General features: G+C 49.4%; 2 protein-coding genes and 1 long non-coding RNA gene across 4 annotated transcripts in view; 1 reads left to right on the plus strand and 2 right to left on the minus strand.

Annotated features, from left to right (window-relative positions):
- Positions 1-1,593: 1,593 nt before the first annotated feature.
- On the minus strand, positions 1,594-8,656 carry NOTUM (notum, palmitoleoyl-protein carboxylesterase). Of its 2 annotated transcripts, XR_010435338.1 has the most exons (12): positions 8,331-8,656; positions 7,963-8,015; positions 7,715-7,810; positions 7,149-7,209; positions 6,228-6,286; positions 5,106-5,208; positions 4,140-4,331; positions 3,696-3,796; positions 3,451-3,598; positions 3,147-3,194; positions 2,251-3,036; positions 1,594-1,857 (listed from the first exon to the last, which is right to left on the minus strand). XR_010435338.1 is itself a non-coding variant. In XM_064676341.1 (11 exons), the coding sequence occupies exons 1-11, from the start codon at positions 8,639-8,641 to the stop codon at positions 2,730-2,732; spliced, it is 1,479 nt and encodes a 492-aa protein (XP_064532411.1). In that variant the 5' UTR covers positions 8,642-8,656; the 3' UTR covers positions 1,859-2,729. The 2 variants fall into 2 exon arrangements, 1 of the variants encoding a protein (XP_064532411.1); XM_064676341.1 differs by lacking the exon at positions 1,594-1,857 and having other exon boundaries at positions 1,859-3,036.
- A 4,575-nt stretch (positions 8,657-13,231) lies between these two features.
- Positions 13,232-15,534, minus strand: LOC135424777 (uncharacterized). Its single transcript, XR_010435345.1, has 3 exons — positions 15,407-15,534; positions 15,187-15,319; positions 13,232-14,832 (listed from the first exon to the last, which is right to left on the minus strand). It is a non-coding gene; the product is annotated as an uncharacterized LOC135424777 (long non-coding RNA).
- ASPSCR1 (ASPSCR1 tether for SLC2A4, UBX domain containing) overlaps positions 14,597-22,082 on the plus strand; it is a 34,724-nt gene continuing 27,238 nt past the window's right edge. The window contains exons 1-4 of the mRNA XM_064676342.1: positions 14,597-14,747; positions 14,819-14,874; positions 15,515-15,626; positions 19,362-19,462. Of these exons, the coding sequence (XP_064532412.1) occupies positions 14,649-14,747; positions 14,819-14,874; positions 15,515-15,626; positions 19,362-19,462 (368 nt within the window). The 5' untranslated portion in view covers positions 14,597-14,648. The remainder of the gene's footprint in view (positions 14,748-14,818; positions 14,875-15,514; positions 15,627-19,361; positions 19,463-22,082) is intronic.

A 22,082-nucleotide genomic window follows, 5' to 3' on the forward strand; every position in this document is an offset into this window, starting at 1 on the left:
TGGGATCAAAGCTTCCACAGGGAGCCTGCCTGGCACACAACGCCCAAAACTTTGTCTCTACCCACAAGTCTCTTAATTCTAACTCTAAAAGCCCGGAAGAAAATTTCTGATGTAGTTTCAGAATGGGAAAAATGAAAACCACAGCGGAGTAGAAAAATTCCTGCCTTACCCCACGGCAGCACTGCTGACTCCTCATCTGCAGTGCTAATCCCAGTGTGGAAGCAGGATAACTTTATGGAACAGTTCACATAAGAACAGTACAGTTTTTGTGGCTCTTAGGATAAAATGTGCCTACCTTCAGTTTTGACACTGTCTTGTAACCTCAGTGTCTCTTTCATTCAAGTCCCTCCCATTTTCCTTAAGACCTCTGGTGCTAAAAGTGCAAAACCTGTATTCATTTGGGGTGGAAGTTGCACAGTTAACATCACACCAACCAGGAAATGCAGCAGGAGAGCTGAGGAGCTCCAGGTGATGAGGTTCTCCCCCAAAAGTCTTGCCCTTCCTCTCTCTTCACCTCTAGAAGTTGTTTTCCAGGCCTCATTGGCAGTGTGTTACTGACTGTATTGTGGCATATCCTGGTCATCACTTACTACCTGCCCAGGGACCAGCAGAGAGCACAGGGTCACTCCATGTCACAGTCCACCTGAGGACACATCCCCCCTTGCCCTACACTCTGTGACCAACTGGTGATGCTGGGGGGGGCAGAGCTGGTCCTGCTGCTTGGCTTCTGCTTTCCCATGAGAAGTGGTGCCCTCTGGAGAGCCCTCAGTGCTGAAGGCAGTGCTGGCAGAAGGCAAAGGTCCCCAAAATCACACCAGCAGAGCAGTGCATCAGATGGACCACAGCCACTTTTCCTCTGAGACAAAAAACCTCATCTAGTTGCAAGATCTTAGAGCACAAACACTTGGTACTGAATTCTTCCAGCCTTGCCCTTTTGTCAGTGGCTTCTGCACAGCAGAAAACAGATGAAAAATGTAATCAGGACAATTTCACTTTTATACCCAAGTCATTAAAACATAAAGGATATCAGCAATCACCAAACTGATCATAGGGAAACTCCACTGATGTTTTCCTGCTTTTCAGTTCTGCTGGCAGTATCATTCATTTTCTCTTTAGCTACTTTTTTATCTCAGTGTGTGCTAATCCCATCACGCTCAGCAGGACAGCTGATTCCCTCCATGTTCCTGCCCAACTTTTCCTGAAGCCCTTGAAAAGGAACCAAAGGGCTGTGGTTTGGTTCATTCTTGGGGTTTCCTTACCCAAGACAAGGGATCTCACAAACAGCACCACCATTCTAACCTCGTAAGGCCCATCCTGAAAGTGCAGGGAATTTTTCTAAAAAAAGGCCTGAATTCTTTGTGGCCTACACACTGCATAGCCACACACAGTTGGTCCAGGACCTCCTGCAGCAGGGAGTAAGCCATACTCCTCATGCAAGTCTCCCCACACCCTGTGCTGCAGGGGGAAGCTCCCACCCCAGGAACGGTCTCTTCTACGAATTCCCAATCCCTCACTTGCTCTCCTCCCCCTACCACCAAAGGGGATTCTCTGTGCTGAAGTGGGTGTGTTCCCAAGTGACTACAAGAAGAGAAATACGTTGATGCTTGTCTTGTGCTGCCTTTTCTGTTCCAAATGCTTCTGACAGTCTGATCAAACATTTCCCTCACTGGAAGACAGGCCTTTACTGCAAAGCCAGATCTCCCTGCACCATTCAACTGAGTGCCCTGGAGTACCTGGGAAATCACAGTCAAGCCAAAAATGCTGTGGAAGTCTGCAAACATCAGGTGCCGGGTGAAAGTCTCTGTACTTAAACCTCATGTTACAACCTCTTCATCAGAGAAACAATAACAAGGAACACTGCAAGGGGAACACAGAAGTCTAATTAATAAAAATTTGTCAACACCACCCTTAGCCCTCTCCCAGGCAGAAGTGACCATCAGGATAACCCATCCAAATGAGCAGCATATACAACTTTACAAAGACATAGGTATGGTTCTCTGGTCAGCCCTTATAAATAGCATTTTACATATTAAAATAAATATGTCCACGTTGCCAAAGTAGCAAGAGGTTTCTTCGTTATTTAAAAAAAAATATGTTACAAAACAATATCATTTATATTTCTTGCTTAGTTAAAAAAAAAGTAATAAAAAAGTCATTTTATAAAATAATACGAATAAATTGAGTACAAGAGTGTCCATCCCTAGCACGTGTCCTGGGTCTGTACACTGTGACTCAGCATGAGATGCTGACCTCCAGGAAGTCATGTAATCATTCCTTCACTTCTAGTTGGACAGAAGAAATCCAGTGCTTGCTTTTTACACCACTTGTATCAAGTCTATGATGTAAAATTCATGGCAAGGGAAGACGTCCCAGATCTGGGAAAGGTTCTCATCGCTGCTATTTATGGCTTTGCTACTCCCTGTATCCGATTGCCTTGTGTAACACAGGAAGAGGATGTGACTGGCTGAAACTCAGCCCTGGAGTTTGGAGGGAACGAGTTCCAGCCAAACAGCGTAAGCAAGAAATTGCTTTTTTTTTTGTTTTGTTCCTGACACACCCTAAAGTGTGCAAGAGCGTGGGAGCACGTGGGTGTGCACAGGTGTGAGCGTGCCTGGATGTGAGCGTGCATCTGCCTGCAGGAGCGCAAGGAAGAAGATTAGAAAGTGTGGGAGAAGGGCCGAGAGTCTCTCTCCTCCTGATCTAATCTCTGCCCCTCTGACAAGCCCTCCCTAGTTATCACTGCTGAGCATCCCCAGGAGTTTACTGGGCTCCAGGCCCTGCTGCTGTGCCATCTTCTGAACATCGAACCCCATGTGCATGAGGAACTGGATCACATTCATCTCCTGCCCTGTGAACTGGTCCCTGATTGTGGGGCACGAGGGGTTGCAGTGAGGCCATGGACAGCTGTCAATCAGGTGAATTGGGCAGCCTTTCAGAGGGGCCTTCCCGTTTTTGTTGCTCTCATGCAGGCTCCGATCCCAGCAGTGCAGGGCACGGGGTAACGACGTCCCCTTCACCTGGATGTCAGTCCAGTGACTGAAAAGACAAACCGTACAGGTCTCATCAGAGGGGTCAGGATGCCAGGATGGGCTCGTTCCCCAGCCACGTCCCCGTTCACCTCTCAGAGGATCTGCACAAGAACTCACTTGCGTGTGATGATCTCGTGGGACAAACAGGCAGGAGCAAAGCTTGCACTAAAGAAAGAAAGGAAACGTGGATTACGTCTTGAAGGACAAAGCAACTCCTGCTGAACAGAACATTCTGGACTAGGGAGAAGATGGAATTTTACCCAGAAATGAAAAAGGCAAGATTCTTGATGTGGATGAGCTAATAGTTATCAAACTTACAATATTCCTTTTTCAGCAGAGATCTGAGAAACAATGCCAGGACGCTGGACAAGAATGTCCCTTAGAAACAAATGTGCCAGGTTTTCCTCAAGAAAACACTTACGTCACATCCTTCAAGGTGTTTCTCAGCTCTCTACCCAGATTCTGGATGTAGAGCCACTGCCCTTCTTGAACGGGCTGGCCAGTGAGGTGTACATTGTCTACAGTAAGCTGGGCCTCATCAAAGAGCCACTGGACAACAAAGACTGGACCTAGGAAGACAAAAAATTTGAAAAAGAGATTGCTCCAAGGCAGTTGCGGATACAGAGGAAACTTTAGAATTCATTTTATATCTCTCCTCAAACTTACATCGAAGAGTGGGGTAAATCTTATACCCAAAAAAGCAATTCCATTCCTCTCCCTCTTTAAACTGCAGCTTACAGCGTTCAGGAACAATGCCATTCCAGTATCTAGGAAACAAAGCAATAACAGAATGAGAGGCACAGGGCAATCCTAACAACTGCCTCTCCATATCCCAGTCTATTTCTGTTCTGATTAGAGTTCCAACTGATAGCACAGCTCTCTCTTGGCTACATTGTCCCATCGACACATTTTAGAGCACCTGCAACTGCACGTGTTCTTTTACACGTCTAGATTTTACATTATTGTCTTTTTCAATAAAGTTACTGAAAAAACTCTGATGTAGAGAATAAATACTCTTTAAGTATCAAAATGAAGGAAGATAGAGAAGGAGGACATCTTCTCCACAATCTAGCCTCTTACAGCAGGGTACTTTAGAGTATCTGACTGTACCTTATTCCTCTCCTGATGGCCTCTGTTGGAGCACACGTTATGGTATCGATACAGTCAGTTCTGCGATACTGTTTGTTATCCAAGAACCATCCAGAGTCTGCCAAGCCTCGAACCTGAATCCCTTGATAACCCATCTCCTCCAGCTGCTCTGCCACTCGGTCCACGTTCAGGAGCACTCCTGTCCCTCCAGCACTGCAACAGCAACGTCAACACTGCAGCCATGAGGCACACACAGGTGTCACACACCTGGCCAGCAGTGACATACTATAAACACCTTCATTTACCCACAGCAGAGATACCCAACCATTCACCATGACATTGGTAGTCACCACGTTATTTCCTTGCTTTGCAAAACACTCACAAATAAAGTAACTGTGCTGAGTAACCATCTGGTACCTCAGAAACCAAGTCCTGTTGTTATGCTCTCTTCTGGCAGATATATATGCTCTGTGTCATTTGCAAGAGGTTTGGCTGCTCAATAGACTGAAAGAATCTGAAGTGAGATGAATGCACCCTTTGCAGCTTCTCTATCATACCCCTGTGTAACATATGCTGAGTGTACCAGAGCTTTGTGCAACACGGAACAATCTCGTGCACCTGTGTGAGGCAAGTCTGGGTTTGAATTTAGTGTCCTGAATCAATTTGCAGCAGGGGTGTGTCTCATGATGTGGGCCAACAGGAACCAGCATTCTTGATGCAGAGAACGCAAAGCTTTTATCTTATTATCTTGCAAGCTTTTGTCTTGTTACTATTTTCTCTGTTTTCTGTTTTTATTCTGGTTCTATCTGGACCGGAAGCTGCGGAAATAATATTGTATCCTCCCCTGTGTACCCCTTAGAGGAGAAAACTGAGAAGAGATACAGGGTTTGCTATATTAGTGTTACTGTAGTCCTAGAAGCTACCTTTCCTAACAGCTTTCTACTGTGGAAATCTGTTCTCACCAAAGGGAATCTGGTGGATACCTACCTGCTCCCTGCTAGCAGCAACACTTTTGCAGTGCTCAGACCTTTTCCCACCAGCTCCTTTATAACCTCCTGAATGATCAGTGCTCCCATGAAGGCATATTCATCTGGAAGAGACAGCTCAGTGTCAACAAAATTGTTTCCTTCCAGGCTCAGACTTTTACTTCCTCTCCAAAAATGCTTAAGAACGTTCCAAAGGGATTACGAACCTAACCCAGGTTCATTTTATCCACCTGTACCAAGTACACCTAATAAACTCTCCCTGCCCCATACAAAACTTGCTTCCCTGAAAGAAAGTGAATAGAGTGATCTGAATACACAATTACACAAGTACCTTCCTACAACAGTGCTTAGAAATGGGTAAACTTAGAGAAGGAAAAGAAGAAGGAAGGTACTGGGACCCTATCTCCATACAGGAGGAACACACACACCTTTCTACCACCTGGAATCTCAGTTCCAACTTACTGCTTCCCCTTTTTCCCCATTTATCAAGCCAATTCAGACAAGCAATGCTTCACAAAGTGTTACACCTACACAGACACCACTTCCTTGGTACCACCAGCAGTCGTGGATACTTGGAGCAACAGCTCCAAGGAGCTGGGATGAAGTGAAAGGGTACCTGTGCCATCACCAGAACGACAGCCGATGGCAATGCATGGATTGAGATGAACTATCCTCTGATTCCCAAGAAACCTGCAGACGGCTTTAGCCTCACACATGATGGCTCCTGTCTAAGGCCAAATACCCTCCTGATTAAAGTCTGACACTAAATTCACAGTCCTTCCTCTCAGGTAAGCCATGCCAAAGTCACACACAATTAATTTGCTCAGCTACACCAATTAATTTGCTGTGTGCTAGAACCTGGATATTCAACTAAAAGGAATTTTGTTCTTCTAATCCTTGCATACTGGATCAGTGTAACATCTCTGCAAGCAGTGGCTCTGAACTATGTCAAAACAGCCTGAGCTAAAGAGATCAGGATGTTTTATCTGGAAGTAGCTTGATATTCTTTCCTGCCCTTCAGCAAGAAAAAGCCTGTTCTTCATCCATGTGGTTTCACAAAAGTCTGGCCACATCCTTTAATGTGTGATGTCTGGGGCAGCAACAGCCCATCAGCAACACTCACTTTTCTCAGACTTGGAAGAGGCACCGCTCCAAACATCACTTGAGCAATACGGGATGAATCTGTAAGAGAGAGCTGTGTGAGTCCTGCTGTGCCTCTGACATGCACAGCGGGGTGAGGATGGGGTCACCTAGCTGGAAGAAAATTAAACTTTGGGAAGGGGAAAAGGGAAGAGTTTCTGTCCAGTTTGACAACTTACCTGCCTGTAAAACAAGTGACATTTACAACTGCCTTGTATTTTCTCCTGAACACTAGTAGTTTTACTGAGTTAAATCAATAAATAACATGTCTTCTATCAATTTAATTGAAGCACTGAGCTCAGGAGACAGAACGATGGGCCATGATTTTTCTTTCAGCTATCCCACGGTGGATGGTTTGCCACAGGGAAACTCTCTATGCTTCAGTTTTTCACATGGAAAATGAGAAGACTCTTGTCAGTGCAGTATAAACGTTGACTGCAACCACCAGAGGTTTTTGAAGGAATTATCTTCCCATTTTTGTCTCCATCTTGCAGGAGGCAAATTAACATCCCTTCTGTACAGATGCATATATAAACTGGTCTCTCTCATTTCTCTTTGAACTAGGAGAGCTGCTCCACATTCCTCTCAAATTGGCAGATGTGTAACACACAATCAACCCACCACTTCTGACAGATTTGCCACTGCAGCCATCTGAGAAGGCTCTCTAGGATATCCCCAGTTTTTCTCCATTAGATCACCCCATAACCCCAAGGAGACTGAACTTAAGTTTCTCTGGACCTCGTAGCCCTATTTGTTAGAGAGCTGAACTACATCAAATGAGGAAACACACAATTTCCTCTCCCAAGTATTAATTTTAACCCATCTCTGCAGCATTTTTAGCAGCCTGAAAGGCAGGAGATGGTGTTTAAGTATAAAGCTACTTCCCTCCGTTGTCCCTCCTTACACCATGTTTGCATTCCACCAGTGGGGATTTTCTTCTGGCTGCGAGGACAGGATCCCAGTTCCTGCAGATGGGCACAAAGAAACAAGAAATGTACAGATGAGTCTGTGACTTCAGAGGAGCCCTAGCAGCCTCATGCAAGACCTCTGACCACACAGAAAACAAACATTCGTGATGAAAAACATTGGTAAGGGAAGGGGAAGGAACATTTCTAAATTTGCCCTTAGGCAGATGTGACATTGAGAATTTGATTCACAGATGAAGCCTGTCTAGAAGCTTCTTGCAGTATAGAAAAGACCTGTGATGCCCACTTAAGTACTTCCCCAAAAAACAAATCCTAGCAGGTGAATTCCAATATAGGCAATTAAACGATCTGTTTGAGTGATGGAGGTTTGGGTATCCAGGCGGCTGCAGCACAAGCAGAGAGAGCAAAGAGAGCAGCACTCAGTACCTGCGATACCTGTGCACCCAAACGTCTGCCCGTGCCCGCGGGAGCATCAGGGGCAGCGACCAGGCACCTGCCTCGGCCCGGCCCCGGTCCCTCGGGGCTGCTCCTCGGAGCGACTCACCCACGCGGGTCGCGGGCCACTCCCGGGAGCTCATCAGCCGTCGCATGGTGTCGTAGCGGGTGTCGCAGTTCTCCCTGTTGAAGCAGTACCACCCTCCTGGCGAGGGGACAGGGGTCAGGCGGCCCCGAGGGGCCGGGGGCCGGTGGCTGAGGGACGGCGGCCCGCGAGGGCCGGGGCACCGAGGGCAGCCTCGGGCCGCCGCCCCGCTCGCGGTCGCCGCCGCGGGGGACCGGGACGCCGGCGCTCACCTTCCAGGAACAGCAGCCACCGCCGGCTGCCCTTGGACTCCTTCAGGTAGTAGCTGCGGGCACAGACAAGGGGCGGCGCCTGAGCCGGAGCCGGGCCCGGCCGCAGCGCTCCGGGGCCGCCCGGGCCGGGGCCGCGCCGAGGCGGCGGGAGGGGCGGCGGGAGGGGCGGCGGCACCGGCGCCGCTCGCGCCCGCCCGGGAAGCGCCGGGGCCGCCGCCCGGGAGGCGCCGCTGCACCTGTCGCCGCCGGTGCCGCGCGCGGCCGCGCGGTGGCGCCGCAGCCCTCGGGGCCGGGCCGGGGGGAGCGGCGGCGGCCGCGCGGGGCAGCCCCGGGGCGCGCGGAGGGGCCGGCGCGGCTCGGGGACTCACCCGGCCGGGCTGCCGTCGTTGCAGGTGACCGAGGCGTTGTGCAGGAGGTGCAGGCGCAGGTCGTGCGGCAGCGCCTGGGCCGAGCAGGGGTACAGCGACTGCGCCAGGCTCTTGACCTGCGCCATGAAGCTGTCCATGTTGCCCTCCACGGCGGTGAAGTCCAGCGGGAAGCTCTCGGCTGCCGCCGCCGCCGCCTCGCCGCGCTCGCGGGCCGCCGGGCCTCGCCGCCGCCAGCCCTTCCTGCCCTCGCCGCCGGGCCCGGCGTGCAGCAGCCCCAGCAGCAGCAGGAGGTGCACCGCCGCCGTGCCCATCGCCGCCCGCCGCCACCCGCCGCTCGCCGCGGCGGCAGCAGCAGCAGCCAGCCCCCGGCGGCGGGCAGCGCCGCCCGCGCTCCGCCGCGCCCCGCCGCGCCACCCGCGGGGACGGGGGTCGGCGGCGGGCGGCGAGGGCAGCGCCGGCGGCGCGGGCTCGGCGGCGCGGCTGCCGGCACAGGAGCCCGCCGCCCGCTCCCAGGCGGCGAGCATGACAGAGGGGCACGGAGTGCGCGGGGAGCGCGCCGGGGGCGCCGCCAGCCCGGGCGCCGCGTGGGGCAGCAGCCGGCCAGCCCCCGCCCTGCCCTGCCCTCCGCCCCCTCGGAGCGAGGGGAGGGAGCGGGGGGTCTGCGCCGCGCCGCACCGGCACGGCGGGCCGCTCCGTCGGGGCGCGCCCCGCGCCCGGCCGCGACGCCATCGCCGCCCCTGCCGGCGCCGGGGCCGCGGCGGCGGCGGCCTCCAGCCTCACCCGCAGGGCGGCGGGGGCCCGGGGCGGCCTCTCGCCGGGGCCGGGGGGGAGGTCGGGCCGCCCGGGCGCGTGGCCCCGCACGTGGCGGCCCCCACGGCAGCGCCCCCCGTTTCCCCCCTCCCCCCTCCTCCCCGCGGCCTCGACGGCAGCTCCTCCCCGGCTCCGCGCGGGCGGCACTGCCCGCCCCGCCCCGGGACGTGCCGCCGCCGCTCTGCCGGCGGGGCTCGGCCCTGCGCCCCCCGGCCGCCCCGGTGCGGGGCCTTCCGCGCCGGCCCGGGGGTGGCCCGCGGAGCCGGGCTCCGGCCTTGCCCCAGTTCGCAGGGCGCAGCGGGAGGCCGGTCATTTGGCCCCGGACATCGGCGTCCGGTCCGCGTAGCTCCCGCGGGTGACCGGGGCGGGCGGCGGATGGCCCCCGGCCGGAGGATGCTGCTGCCGAGAGCGGGAGGGGGCGCGGAGGCCCCGAGCCGGTCGGGGCGCGGCGGGCCCAAGGCGGGGGGTCCCGGGCCCCCTGCGGCCCCCGGCCGACGGCGCGGCTTTCGCGGAGGCTTCGCCTTGGTGCTCTCGGCAGCTCACGAGGTTTGCCGCCGCCGGCTCTTCCCGGTTGTTCCCGGGGGCCCCGGACGATTCCACTGATTGCAAGAAGAATCCTGGAGAAAAAGCCCTGTTGTCACCAGAGTGTCGGTCGTCTGAGAGAGGGGGGATCCATGGAAGTGCTGCCCTTATCTCAGACCTTGGAATTGAAAACCGAGGAAAACCAGAGATAATGCTATGCTTTAAGTTATTGATGTAGGTACAAAATGGGACAGCTCATGCTCTTTGACAGCCCTCCAGAAAGGAGCAGGGAGGCTGTCTTTACTGGGAAATATAATCTATCTGGGATCAGAAAAGGTGAAAATAGTACAGTCTTAAAATAGCACATGGAAGGGCTTTTTGTCAAGCAGGACTTAGGGCTGTCCAGCTGCTGCAACTATATTTTTTACCTTATCATATTTGGATTTTCTGAGTGTGTCCTCAGCTCTCTGTTTCCTACACACGTAGCACGTTGTTTTGGTTTGCTTGCCATGTTGGGGATTTTATCTTTCAATTACTCTTACGTACTCTCAGTTTTTGCTCTGTCCTCACTCAGATTTTTACCTTCAAATGCTTCATGTAAGTGCTGATATTACCCATGGTAACTTTATAGCCAGGAATAGCCATTAAATTGACCATACCCCTCCACAAATGCACTATATTCACTCCCTGATAGGTGTGTGGTCCTAGTACATTCCTATATTATCATCTCTTTCTCTACACTGGACTAAACATCCTTTCTTCACTGGTTGTGCCAGGTCTGAGCAACGGATCACTGGGACTAGATTCCGCAAGTTGCAGAGCTCATTGGTCAGCTGGAGCATAGCTGCAGCTGCAAACTGCTCTGTTGGTGCAAAATCTGAACAGATAGAGCAGTAAGTCCTCAGAGTGCTCCAGGATCGCTGGAGCAGTTGGCATAAACAACTCCAGGATCTCATAGTCCAATAGCTACAGCAAGAAACCAGGAGGGATAAGATTGCTGAACTCCATCCTTCAGAGAAAAGCTGCCGTGCCTCCTGCTGCTGAGCTTGTGTTCCTTCTGGTGCCTGTGCTCCTTCTCTCTGTGGAGGGCTGAATCCCTGCACTCCATAAGGCCTTGTACCAGCTGGTGCATTAAGAGAGGACTTAGTATCATGCACCAGGGAAGAACCTAGGGGCAGAGAGGAATATATGTTAAAGTTGCAGACCTTTGTCCCAAGAGGTGATGCAAAAAAATTTAAATTTTGCCTGGCTTGTCTTTACTGAGCCTGCCTTAGCTTTATTAGCTCTGGTTCAGGTCACTTAGGAGGGGTCTTTCAGAGCACTCTTGTTATCCTTCCAAAGCTCAGTAAAATGTTTTATTACCTGCCATGGCAGAGCGAGGGGCTGTGAGGAAGAGTGTAAGGCTGTAGGAGGGTGTCTGGCATGACAGACTTTTACTTCTAGACATTTAAATCTGGTACCGTTCAACTCCTTGACATACTGAACTTGAGAGAACATCAAAGTAATACAGATTTTAGAGAAGGTTATAACACTGTCCTTCAGCATGAGGGTTTCAGTGAGTTTTAATCCTTTGATAAGAGACTGCCTACATTGAATAGATGAGGCTCAGAACAAAAGGAAGCTCAGAGAGAGCTGAAAGAATTGGAGTCCTGCTCCAGGCACTCAAGATTGGGCATTTTTATTGGTAGGAGTGAGGCATGTAAGAGGCAAGCAAGAAACTTTTAACGATTGGGAATAATGTCAAGGGAGATGCTGTTTTCGTTTAATACCTTCCAAAGTGAAATGTCCTGCATAATGTATTCCATTATGTCCCAAGATAGTTCTATATGTTCAGTATATTGGACTGTGCTATGCAAAAGCTTATGAGACAGTTCTGAGTTCCCTCATACCCTGCCAGGACCAAGGCAGGCCCAGCACTTGCCCTTTGGGTGTTTCCCTGTCAGGAATCAAGAGGGTTACACCTGGAGTCCTGTGTAAGGCCTCATGCCATGGGTATGGTTCCCCTTTGTAGCCAGGTCTCAACGCCTCAGTTGAGCCACTCTGCAGCCTGGCTCAGTGGAAGTTCTCTGGTTTGTTTCTTGGGTCTTGTGTTGATCAGAAGTGTGTGTGTGTGTGTGGTGTCTGTTACCCCATAGAACAATACTCCCCAACAGGAACAATCCTACTTTTGCACAGTCATGCTACCGCTGCCTCCTCTGACCCTGGGGCTGGGAGGTGTAAAGCACTCTGGGAGAGCAGCAGAGCCTGCTCATAGCCTGGGTACAAGTGTGACGTGCTGGGCGATGCTCGGGTGAGAACCGAGCGTTGAATGTCTCCAGGACTCTGTGCAGTCAGTGACGTTTGTACAGGCAGCAGGAAACACTTTCCAGAATCATTGTTACTGTGATAAGTAGCTTGTTCTGCATCATGTTTTGGAGCTGGTTACTACGTGTTTCTGGATGTTCACAGCTAATTTCCTATTCGTTTTGAAAGAAGAAAGAAAAAAAGTGGGGAGAGGTTTTGCTGCTTTATGAAGAAGCAAATGTGTGTTACTCCCTGTGTGGCTGTGACTGAATGCAGAAGCAGACGGTGCCAGGGCTACATGTTGAAAGCAAAGCACCAGCTGCCTGAAAGGTGGGATTAAGGAAGGTCATTCTGTGGTGTGTTCACTGTAATTACTAAAGAAATGCAATTTATGAGAAGTTTTTGGAGGACATTGTTTGGCTGGGGCTCACCTGATAGATTTGCAGGCATCCTTCAGCCAGTGTCAGAAATCTGAATTAAGAGTGTTTTCAGCCATTCCCTAATGAGTTCCTCTTTCTTTGTGGCACTTTAATGAACTCCAGGTTGTAGTTACCTCCCTCTTCTTTCTCTCCTGATGCTTCTAATTTCAGATAAATATTTGAGATTAGAAGTGGCTCTGGGTATGAAATGTGACCCTTCACCTCCATGCAACTTTCTGATTATGCCATGCCATTAATAACCAGAGCACCTCTAATCCTGCAACTTGGAAGTGTTCAGCTCAAATTACATTGGTATCTTTTTAACAGGAGCAACATTTCTTTAAGAGATGTGTCACTTCCAAATACAAAATAGGAAACAGCTGCCTGCTTCAGACATCAAATAGGAGCTACCCCCACCCAGAAATGAGACCAGTGTTTTGGGCTATGTAACCCAAAATGCTTCTTTTAAAATGGAATGGCTGCTCTGCCTGAGCAGCAGGATAATCACTGCAGTTAACAGAGCCATCTTAATTGCTTCTTCTGCTTCATACCTTCTGTAAAGGTATTAATTAGTGGAAGAACAGGATATCTTCATTATGTGTGAGATGCTAGAAGAGCTTTGGATCTCTGCCCTATTTTAAAGACTAAGAAGGACTTGAACATTGTAGATATTTGTTGCACCCTTTTTTAGGCAAAAGTGTGTCAACTTTCAGAACAATCTTGCCCTTAAGTCTTCATGTATTTTACAGCAAAAGGCAATTGAAAAGATAGGGAATTATATAATATATCCTGAACACTTTATAAGTGCTATGGCAATGATACTGCCCAACGGAATGGAAAGAATAAACATAAAGATATTTTAAAGCATTGTTTTAAACATTATAGACCTGGGCATCCTTTATTATTATTGCTACATCTCACTGAACAGTTACAGTGAATCCACGTATATAAGAAAAGAGATGTCTCTTCATCATTAAAATTCCCATCCACTCTTCTTCCCCTTTCTCCCACACTGCTGATATGGTAAAAACAAGTGTTATCTCTTACAAAAGCGTCTTTCCTTAAAAGGATCTTTTTCCTTTATAAGCCAAGCAAAGCAGACATTTTTGTGGGTGCTGGGGGTAGCAGTGAGGACTTAAGCTTAACATATATGATAAATATAGAAGCAGAGAAAGTATTTGGCATGTGGTTACAACTTAGGCTAAATAAATTCCAGTGGTTACTCAAACTAAAAAGTTGGGGTTTTTTTATGATAGCAAACACAACAGACTGTCATTGAATCTGAGAGTGCCTTTGACTGAAGAAGGCCTTGCTGAGACTGAAGGAGAAGTCCATAAATGAAATAAAGTCTCTGGGAAATTCTGTATTGTAATATGTATGATTATTTCTGTTCCTTGGCTGTAGCCATCTCACCTAACCAGCTGACTTTGCAGCAGCACTGGCCATGAGGTTTCCAACCAACTTCTTTATCCTTTTTTTTGGCGAGAAGAAATGGCTTTCAAGGGCAGCAGGATGCCGTGGTTGGTCTGCCCAGCGATGCCCTGATTGTTACACTGCCTGGACACTCCCGTGGCGCTGGGAACGCGGCAGGACGCTCCCCTCTGACATGCGGGGTTCGCCAGGGCTGTTATTTGGCCCAAGAGAACCTTCCTTGTAGGCGCAGGGATCTTCGGTATCCCTGCTCGGGAGAGAGCCAGGAATCCGTCGGCCCAAGGCAGTTCTGGCCACCGGCGCTGCCCGCGGTGCTGGCAGGGCCGATGCGCTCGGTCCGGGGTCACCCCTTACGCTGCCGGGGGGGTGTCCCGGTACGACGCGGAAATGTTTTATTTCCTCGGAGCAGGTGACGATCCCGACATTGGAAACCCAAGGGGCAAGGCAGCGCCGTCAGCCACGGCGGGACGCGCGGCCGCTCCCCTCCCGCTCCCCGCGGAGCTGCGGGCCCGGCCCCGGAGCCGCCCCCACCACGGCCCAGCGGGCAGGGCCGGGGGTCGCCCCCGCCCTTCGCCGGGGAGCGGCCCGAGCCGCCCCGCGTCTGCCCTGCCAGGGGCCGCTGCTGCCCGAGCCCCTCGCGCTCCGGGAACCGCCGCCCGTCGCGGGCGGACAGCTCCGCTCCGGCCCCGGCTCCGCCAGACTCGCCCGGGACACGCTTCCACAGCCACCCGGCCGGGCCGGTTCCCCCCGCTCCGCTCCCTCGGCCGCGGCCCGGGCGCGGCGGGGCGGGCCCGCAGCAGGACGGCCCCGGGCCGGCTCCGCCCCGGCCGCGCGGGCCCGGCGCTGGCGGAAGATGGCGGCGGCGGGTGGGGGCGGCGCCGCGGTGTCGGTGCTGGCGCCCAGCGGGCGGCGGGTCACGGTGCGGGTGGGGCCCGGCACGGTCCTGCTCCAGGTGGGTCCACGACGGGGAGGGCGGGGCGGCGGGGCCGCGGGCCGGCCGTGACGCCTCTGTTCTCTCCGCAGGTCCTCGAGGAGGTCTGCAGGAAACAGGGCGGCAGTCCCGGCGAGTACGGCCTGAAGTGAGTCTCGTCGCGGAGCCGGGCCCGGGCCCGGCTGCCCGCGGCCCTGGGAGAGGCCCCGCCCGCCGGGCCGGGCCTGGCGCTGCCGGAGTCCGCGGCCCGCCCGGAGGGTGTCCCGGCCCGGCGGACCCGCGGCGGGCGGTGTCGTGCTGGGGGCCGGGCCACACACGGAGGGTCAGGTCGGGGCCTCCCGATGGCCCCGTGCCACGTTCCGCTGGCGGGCGGCGAGGCCCCGTGTCACTGCCGCGGACACGGCCCCACGCGCGAACCTCACCCGGGTCACACAGTGGCAGCACCCGTCTCCCCTCTTACCTGGGGGTTTGACCCTCTGCCTTTATGGTGTCGTAATCGAGAGGCCATTTCTTTGAGTGGCACTAAAACAAGAGTATCTTGGTATTTAACCAGGCTTGGTTATGTAGTCAGTTGTTATTTATCTCTTTAAAGCCTAAGAAGAAACGTACATTTGAGTATTTTCCCTGTGACCTCTACAAACTGCAGAATAGCTTTTGTTGACAATTGTTTTCTGAATTACCAGTTGTCCATTGTTGAATCGTGTTCCATGGCTTCTAGTCAGCCTCTGGGGAATTCTCTTGCTCAATACCTGGACTTTGTATTGTTCAAAGCCTATGTTCTCCTTCAGGTTTCAGAGGAGTGTTTTGGACCTGTCCTTGCAGTGGAGGTTTGCCAGGCTGCCCAACAATGCCAAGCTGGAGATGGTGCCAGTCACTAACAGAGCGGAAGCTGGAACCACGGTATGTTTGTTTACGCAGTGTGACCTGATTTGTTGAGTTACCAGTTCTGCTGATATGATCCCATCCTATCTAATGAGCAAGAGCACAGCTCAGTGTGGCCAATGCCTGTGCAGGAGACCAGCTGAAGACAGGTTGAAGTGCAGTGGAAAGTGGTGATTTAGTAGTTGAAAGTCTTTGCTTATGTTCTGCATGGGCATGTGGTGCCAACTGTGTGTTGGAGGAGAACGGGTTCATTTGGGGAGCTGAAAAACTAGTAGTCGTGGATGCCTAGGAACTTAAGCATCACTGAGGACTAACTCAGTTCCCTTTCCTAATTTCAGTTTCAGTTGCTGTTGTCTGCCTCTGGATTTTGAATTCTCTTTTGCTGCTTTCCCAGCATTGCTGGTCATGGTGTGTTCACACAGCTTTAGAGTCTTTTGTTACATGTGCTGTCCCCAGCAGTGGCCAAATGTCCCTATTTAGTATGATTTGAAAAGGGCTTATGGATGCTGTGTTCTCTAGGAATTATTGCCACATTTAGGAGTGTAAAAATCTATACACGTCACTGTAATGGCTGGAGGCATAACTGTTAAAGTGACACATAGGTGTTAATGTGTGTGAACTTTTTATGTCATAAAAGTGATGTATGGTCTTATTTAAGTAGCCTAGGAATGAAAATTTGTCTATTGCTGACAGTCTTTGCTGACAGTCATCGCTCTTCTTTCTGACTTCCTCAGGGGGAGTTTCTCAATTTTTATGAAAGTTTCAGGTCTATTGGTTTTGATCTCTTAATGTCTGTCAGCCAAGCTGACAAATTAGTGGTGTTTGTTGTAGGCAGTTGCTCTTGCTGTCACAGAGAGAAACTGATATGTTGAAATGTGAACTTTGTGTTGTGAGGCGGCTTTGGAATCTCTGCTCTAGTTCACTGTGGGTGTGCAATGTACTTTTAGGGGTCACTGATGTTGATGTTTTTCTCTGTAAAACCTCCATGTTCTTTGTTTTGGCACTAATGCCTTCTTTCTGACTTTGCGGTAGAAAGAAGTTTGTGCTTCAAATGACGTCTTTAGTTAAAAAAATACCACAAACTGGGAGCATCTGCTTAAAATTTTCAGTGAAAGATTGTGATGGAATGGAGTTTGTCGTCCAGAGGAAAGTGTTTCTGTTGAAATGGTGCAGTGATGACTTTATCTGACATTTGTGTCCAGTTGGGAGGTTGAGAGGTACTGAAGGAAAACAGTGATTTTATTTTTTCCCCCCAAAGTTATATTATGAGAAAGGGTAAGAAGGACTGTGCACTGCAGGAGAGAGGTTATAGCAATCACTAGTTTAGATCCCAAAAGAGAAGAGCTAAAAGAAGTGTAAGTTGTTACTATTTAGTTGTAGTTCAGCAGAAGAATCTACAGAAGTGAGTCTTCTCTCAGAGTGCTCATTGCTTTGTCCTGGGGGTGAGAGGATGCAGCAAATGTGTGCGTGAAGGGTGGAACCTGAACAGAGTCACTGTCCCACAAATTTGAGTAGAGATTCCACTTGGGAGAATTTCACAGTGTAAGAAAAGACTTGGTACAGAACAATTGACTAAAAGAATTCCCTGTCACAGGGAGCATGTGCCAAAGACTAAGGAGTTTAAAACAGCCAGGTGGCTGTGACTGGGCTGTGGTGTCAGTTGAGATGCAGAGTTGGTCATTTTGGCTGGCTGCAGTAATGTTGGGATGAATCTGATTCTGTGTCTTCTATTATTCTATCTTCTGTTAAGATAATGTGGGTGGAAGTAGGTGTGCTTCCCTCTGGTGACAGCAGTTACCCTGGAAACAGAATACACGTTTCGATAAATTATGAGTTTGTTCAGGAAATTTGATATTTTAAAAATAGAAAGCTTTTGGATTTGCCTTTGCATGTAGAAAACATTGTTTCCCATAAGACAGTTCTTTAGTGAAAAATGGAACAATTTCCACTTGTGATGGCAGGTGACCATGAGTTCAGCTCTTGTGTTAAAGTTGTTAGCCTTTTGTTTAAATGTTTGTAAACTTAGATGGTAATTGTCACTGGTCTCTATTATTTTAAGTAGTGCTTGGGGTCTTTAAAGAGACTTTTCTAATTGACTGAATAGAACTTTCGTGACATGTTTAGCTTTGAACTGTCGCTCAACAACTGATGCAACTGGTAGTCTGAGTTTCTGGGCTGGATTCTTACAGAATGGTGATGTCAGCTGTCATCACTCTGCTGTTGCTGAGAATAATCTAAGGCTTGTCTCCCACGTAGGAGAAACCAGGAGGTTGTGTTAGTGGTGGGATGAAACGACATTGTTCTGTTGGCTCATTGTTAATGATGCCACTGTTTCCTTTATGTAGAAAAATTCCTGTCTCCAGCAGATCAACATTTGCAGTCCTGTGAGGACTGGTGGGAGCTGAGGCAGATGACAAACATATTCCTCCGCGGAAATCACAGTCGATTGCTGGAGTGTGTGGTGTCTGTTTACCCATCTCCCTCTCTTTCTCTCCCCCTCTGCCCTCCTGCTTGCACACACATCTTGCCCTCACAGTGAAGCTGACTAAAAGTGTTGGTAGGGACATGTGAAAACACAGAATGAAAGAAAGTGTCTTTGGCTGTCCTGGGCTAATGTGTTTCTCAGGCTTTGGAATAAGGCCAGTTTCTGTGGACTTCAGAAAACTGTAGTTGACTGGAGAAACCAGGTTCCATCTAGTGGCTGTGGGTTTTTTTAGGATTTTTCTTTAGGCAAGTGAGCTAATTGGGAAAACCTAAGAGTTAGACATTCTGGAGAAGGCTTAATATTCTCTAAAAGGTAAAAAAAAAACCAAAACACGAACACCTGAAGTGCACTGCCATTCTCCATCTCTTGGTCAACTGCTAGACTTTTCTCTTGAGATGGTCAGGAGTTTTAAGTTCTTCAGGACTGAGCCCAGCATGTGTTCATTTTAGAAATACTTTGGATTTTTTTTTTTGAGAGAAGTGGGAAGCAGTTCTCTGAAGTGCATGTAGCACCAGCTAATGAACATGGATGTTCACATTCCAGGTCGGAGAAAACCTGTTAAAATAGGCAGCTAGCTGGCCCTTGCCTTTTTCTGCAGGTGTTGAAGAACTTGATAACTGAACATCCAGAATTATTTTTGAGATTTTTTTGCTACTTCACTCTTGTATTGCATGTCAAAATTTGGTGATTAGAAAGCATCAGTGAGTTGCAAATGTTGTTTTGTTGGACTGGTAATGGTTGTTTAGGTCTTCAGTAATGCAGGGATCGATGGGGACTGTATTCATGCTTTCTCTATGTGGATGTGCAAGTACTCTGCTTGTTTTGCCCCAGGGAAGTTGTTCTGCAAACTGATGCTGAAGTGGACAGAGCTCTGTGTTGGTATTTTAAGTTGTGCAGCTGCATCAGTCCTTTCTGCCTTACTGGTATTTGTTTTATGTAGGTGTGAAGATCCTTTCTGTAAAGTTTCATCTGGTGTAAAACAGAACATCTTAGTTGCTCATGATGACACATTATTTGGGATGTTTGCACTGGCTTTTCTCTGAACATGTTCCAGTTCAAGATATGACAGGCAAGAGGGGCCCCTGAAAGCTGGTTAGTTTTCCAGGATGGCCTGCTCCATGCTCAGGAGAAGTCCATCCCGACAAACTGGAATTCAGGCCAGAATGCCTGCACATATGGACAAGGAGCACTGAAATACTTTAAAAAGTTGTGAAGAAAAAAAAGTTTTCATTCAATTTTCAGATGAATTCACTGTGTTTTTCCAATAGGTTCGGATAGCATTACAACTAGATGATGGCTCCCGTTTGCAAGACACCTTCCTCTGCCAACAGACTCTGTGGGAACTTCTCAATCATTTTGCAAAAATCAGGTGAGCAATGCAGTGAGAAAATTCTTGTTTGGATGGATCTCTGCATGGCAGTAGTTACTTGTTGTTATGGTGATCCAGCTGAATCCTTCAGATGTGTAGAGTTTGCATTATTTGACTGTGGTTTCTCCTTTATTACAGATATGTTTGCCTTTTCCTTGCTCTTTCAGATTTGACACTCCATAGTTTTATTATTATTTTTTAATCCTGCAGTAGCACTCCTGATTCAGGGCATAAACTTGTAACAAACTGCTAAAGCTGTGAAGCAGCTATACTAAACTGGGATATGTTGCCCCACCTGCCTTTTACACAAACATGTTTGAAGTCAAGTTACTGCCAGAGGTGAGGTGCCAGCCTGGATGATCTTGATCCCCAGTATTTCTGTGCTGCAGTTCCCTGTAGTGCAGGTGGTTCTTAAATGAGTTGCTGTTGCTTTTGAGGCTTGCTGTTGTGCAAGTTCTTCAGGGAAATCTGGAGCTCTCAGCAGGCTAATGTGGAATCTTCAAAAGACTGATTAGATCCTGCTTAAATGGAAGAATTTATGGTTCTACATTTATTGAGTATGTACATGGGTTAGAAATCTTATTATTTGAGTCCAGTCTACATTCAGTGTTATCTCCTGAGTTTTGAATTAAAAACACTGTATTGTTTTGAAATGTCGAGCTGATAAACTTTTCTCAAAGAAAGACAGTTCTTTTCTCACGGCTTGGAAGATGAAGCCTTGAAGCTGTGATGGCCATTCTATTTTTAATGGTTAGGGACTAGGTCTACACTGTGACTTAGGAGTAGAAGTCAAAAGGAACCGTTTTCATGTAAATGCTAGAGAGAAAAGAATTCTTTTAATTGAGGAAAGAGGTAGGCCAGAAAGCCCAGATGTGATTTTCCTAAGGGTTTTAAGTCCCCTCTTGTCCCTTACTGCATCCTTTGTGCCCTCTGGGAGGAGAGGAGTGCCTGTTGCAGTTTGGGGACTGCTAGACTGGTGGGGGTGTTAATAATTGACAGTGACAAATAGCCTTTGTGTGGCTTTCTCACACATTAGTTGACTATTTATTCGGTTTAAATTTTGAGCTTTTTATATAATTTTGCTCTTTTGAAGTGGTTTTATTGTTTACAGGTTATTGTAATACTACTGCTTAATATACATGCTGCTCTTAAGCTTCTAACTGCTGCACTGTGCTATGCATTCTTAACTAGTTCAGAACACAGCTGCTGTTTTCTGCCCTCTTGAAGCTGAGCTGAGATGTTTGGATGGACTTTGCAAACTTTTGATTAAGTTCAACAAGCGGCAAAGGTGCTGTGTGTGACTTAGTCACAGAACAAGCTGGATCTACAGCCATCTTTATGGATTTCATGGGCTGAGCTGCTGTTCAGTGTGTTTGGATTCACGTAGACTAACTAGTCAGCTAATTGTTGATATTTGCTGAATCCTTCCTTGGACTTTCCAACTGGAGACATTTTCCTGGAATGCTCAGCTGCTCTAAGTGCGTGAGGGGAAGTATTCTAAATCCACTGGAATTTCCCCTGGGTTTCCAGCGTCCATCTCGGCTAATTGGATCTGAAGAAGGTCTGGAAGCTATTGTAGGGTTGCTCCTCCTCTCAGCGTGCGGCAGTCCTTGCACAAGATGTTTACAGGCCCTGTCAGATCACTACATGAAGGAATCTAATCTGCTTGCCGTTCCCCTTCTGAAGAGGAGCACATCAAAGAGAGGACAGTGTGTTTGATGTGTGTGCTTCCCCTCAGTGGGTGCATGTAATGGATTAGCAGCAGCTGGAGGAGGAGCTTCCAAGAGTTAGACAAAAACAAGTCTCTGGGGATCTTCGCCTGGAGTCTGTGCTGCAGGGGCCGGTTGAGTGCACAGTGTCTGCTCTTTGAGCGTGAGGCCTGGGAGAGCTGCTGCCTTTCTGTCTCCCACTCTTGCCTGCCTGGCAGCTTCAGCAGCTTTGTGGGCTCTTGTACGTGGGAGTGATTGCACTCTGGACACTCAGAGACATCTTTGATAGTAATTGTGACTCTTCACTAATTCTGTGGTGTCATTCATTAGGTTTAGATATTTTCCATACATTTTTAGAAGATGACTCAAAGAGTTGCTTGGATTGAAGTGGAAAGCAGTTTTTGGAAAAGTGAATGAAACTAGATTCTTAAGTCAAACTGGCTTGCTCTCCTATGGGTCTTTGGTGAGGGCATGTTCCATTGTGCCTCAGGTTCTTTTCTCCTGAATGGTGATCATGCACCTTTCCTGATAGGCAGCTTGAGGTTCAAGCTTTTTTTCCTCTGGGCTGTTCTGTCTGCCATTTCTGTGATTCTGTACTGTTTCTCTGTGTTTCAGCAGCCCTTTATCTTTTGTGCACTGTTATTGAGGATTCCTGTAGGAATACAGCTGATCCTAATTGGAAGCAAAACCCATTGGAATTGAGGTAGAGATGAGTATCTCTCCTGGATTGTCTGGAGAAATCTGAACACAGTAGCTTGCTATGGTGTGCTAAAGGCCAGTCTCTTTGGTGATCTTTTGTTCCAATTTTCTAATAAAGACAAGATTTTTTTTTCTGCCTTTCATCATCAGGCATTGGCCTTGGGAACTTACTCGGGTACTGCTGCCAGAGGAGAGAGGGAGGTTGGAGTCTG

Source organism: Pseudopipra pipra, chromosome 19, assembly GCF_036250125.1.
Source record: "Pseudopipra pipra isolate bDixPip1 chromosome 19, bDixPip1.hap1, whole genome shotgun sequence".
Classification (NCBI taxonomy): domain Eukaryota; kingdom Metazoa; phylum Chordata; class Aves; order Passeriformes; family Pipridae; genus Pseudopipra; species Pseudopipra pipra.

What these genes read in the sequence shown, in the direction of transcription:
- NOTUM (XM_064676341.1), bottom strand. Translation starts at nt 8,641, where the DNA reads ATGGGCACGGCGGCGGTGCACCTCCTGCTGCTGCTGGGGCTGCTGCAC. An exon ending in AACGACGGCAGCCCGGCCGG is followed by an intron (nt 8,016 to 8,330) that starts GTGAGTCCCCGA and finishes CTGTGCCCGCAG; the next exon opens with CTACTACCTGAAGGAGTCCA. An exon ending in GTGGCTGCTGTTCCTGGAAG is followed by an intron (nt 7,811 to 7,962) that starts GTGAGCGCCGGC and finishes TCCCCTCGCCAG; the next exon opens with GAGGGTGGTACTGCTTCAAC.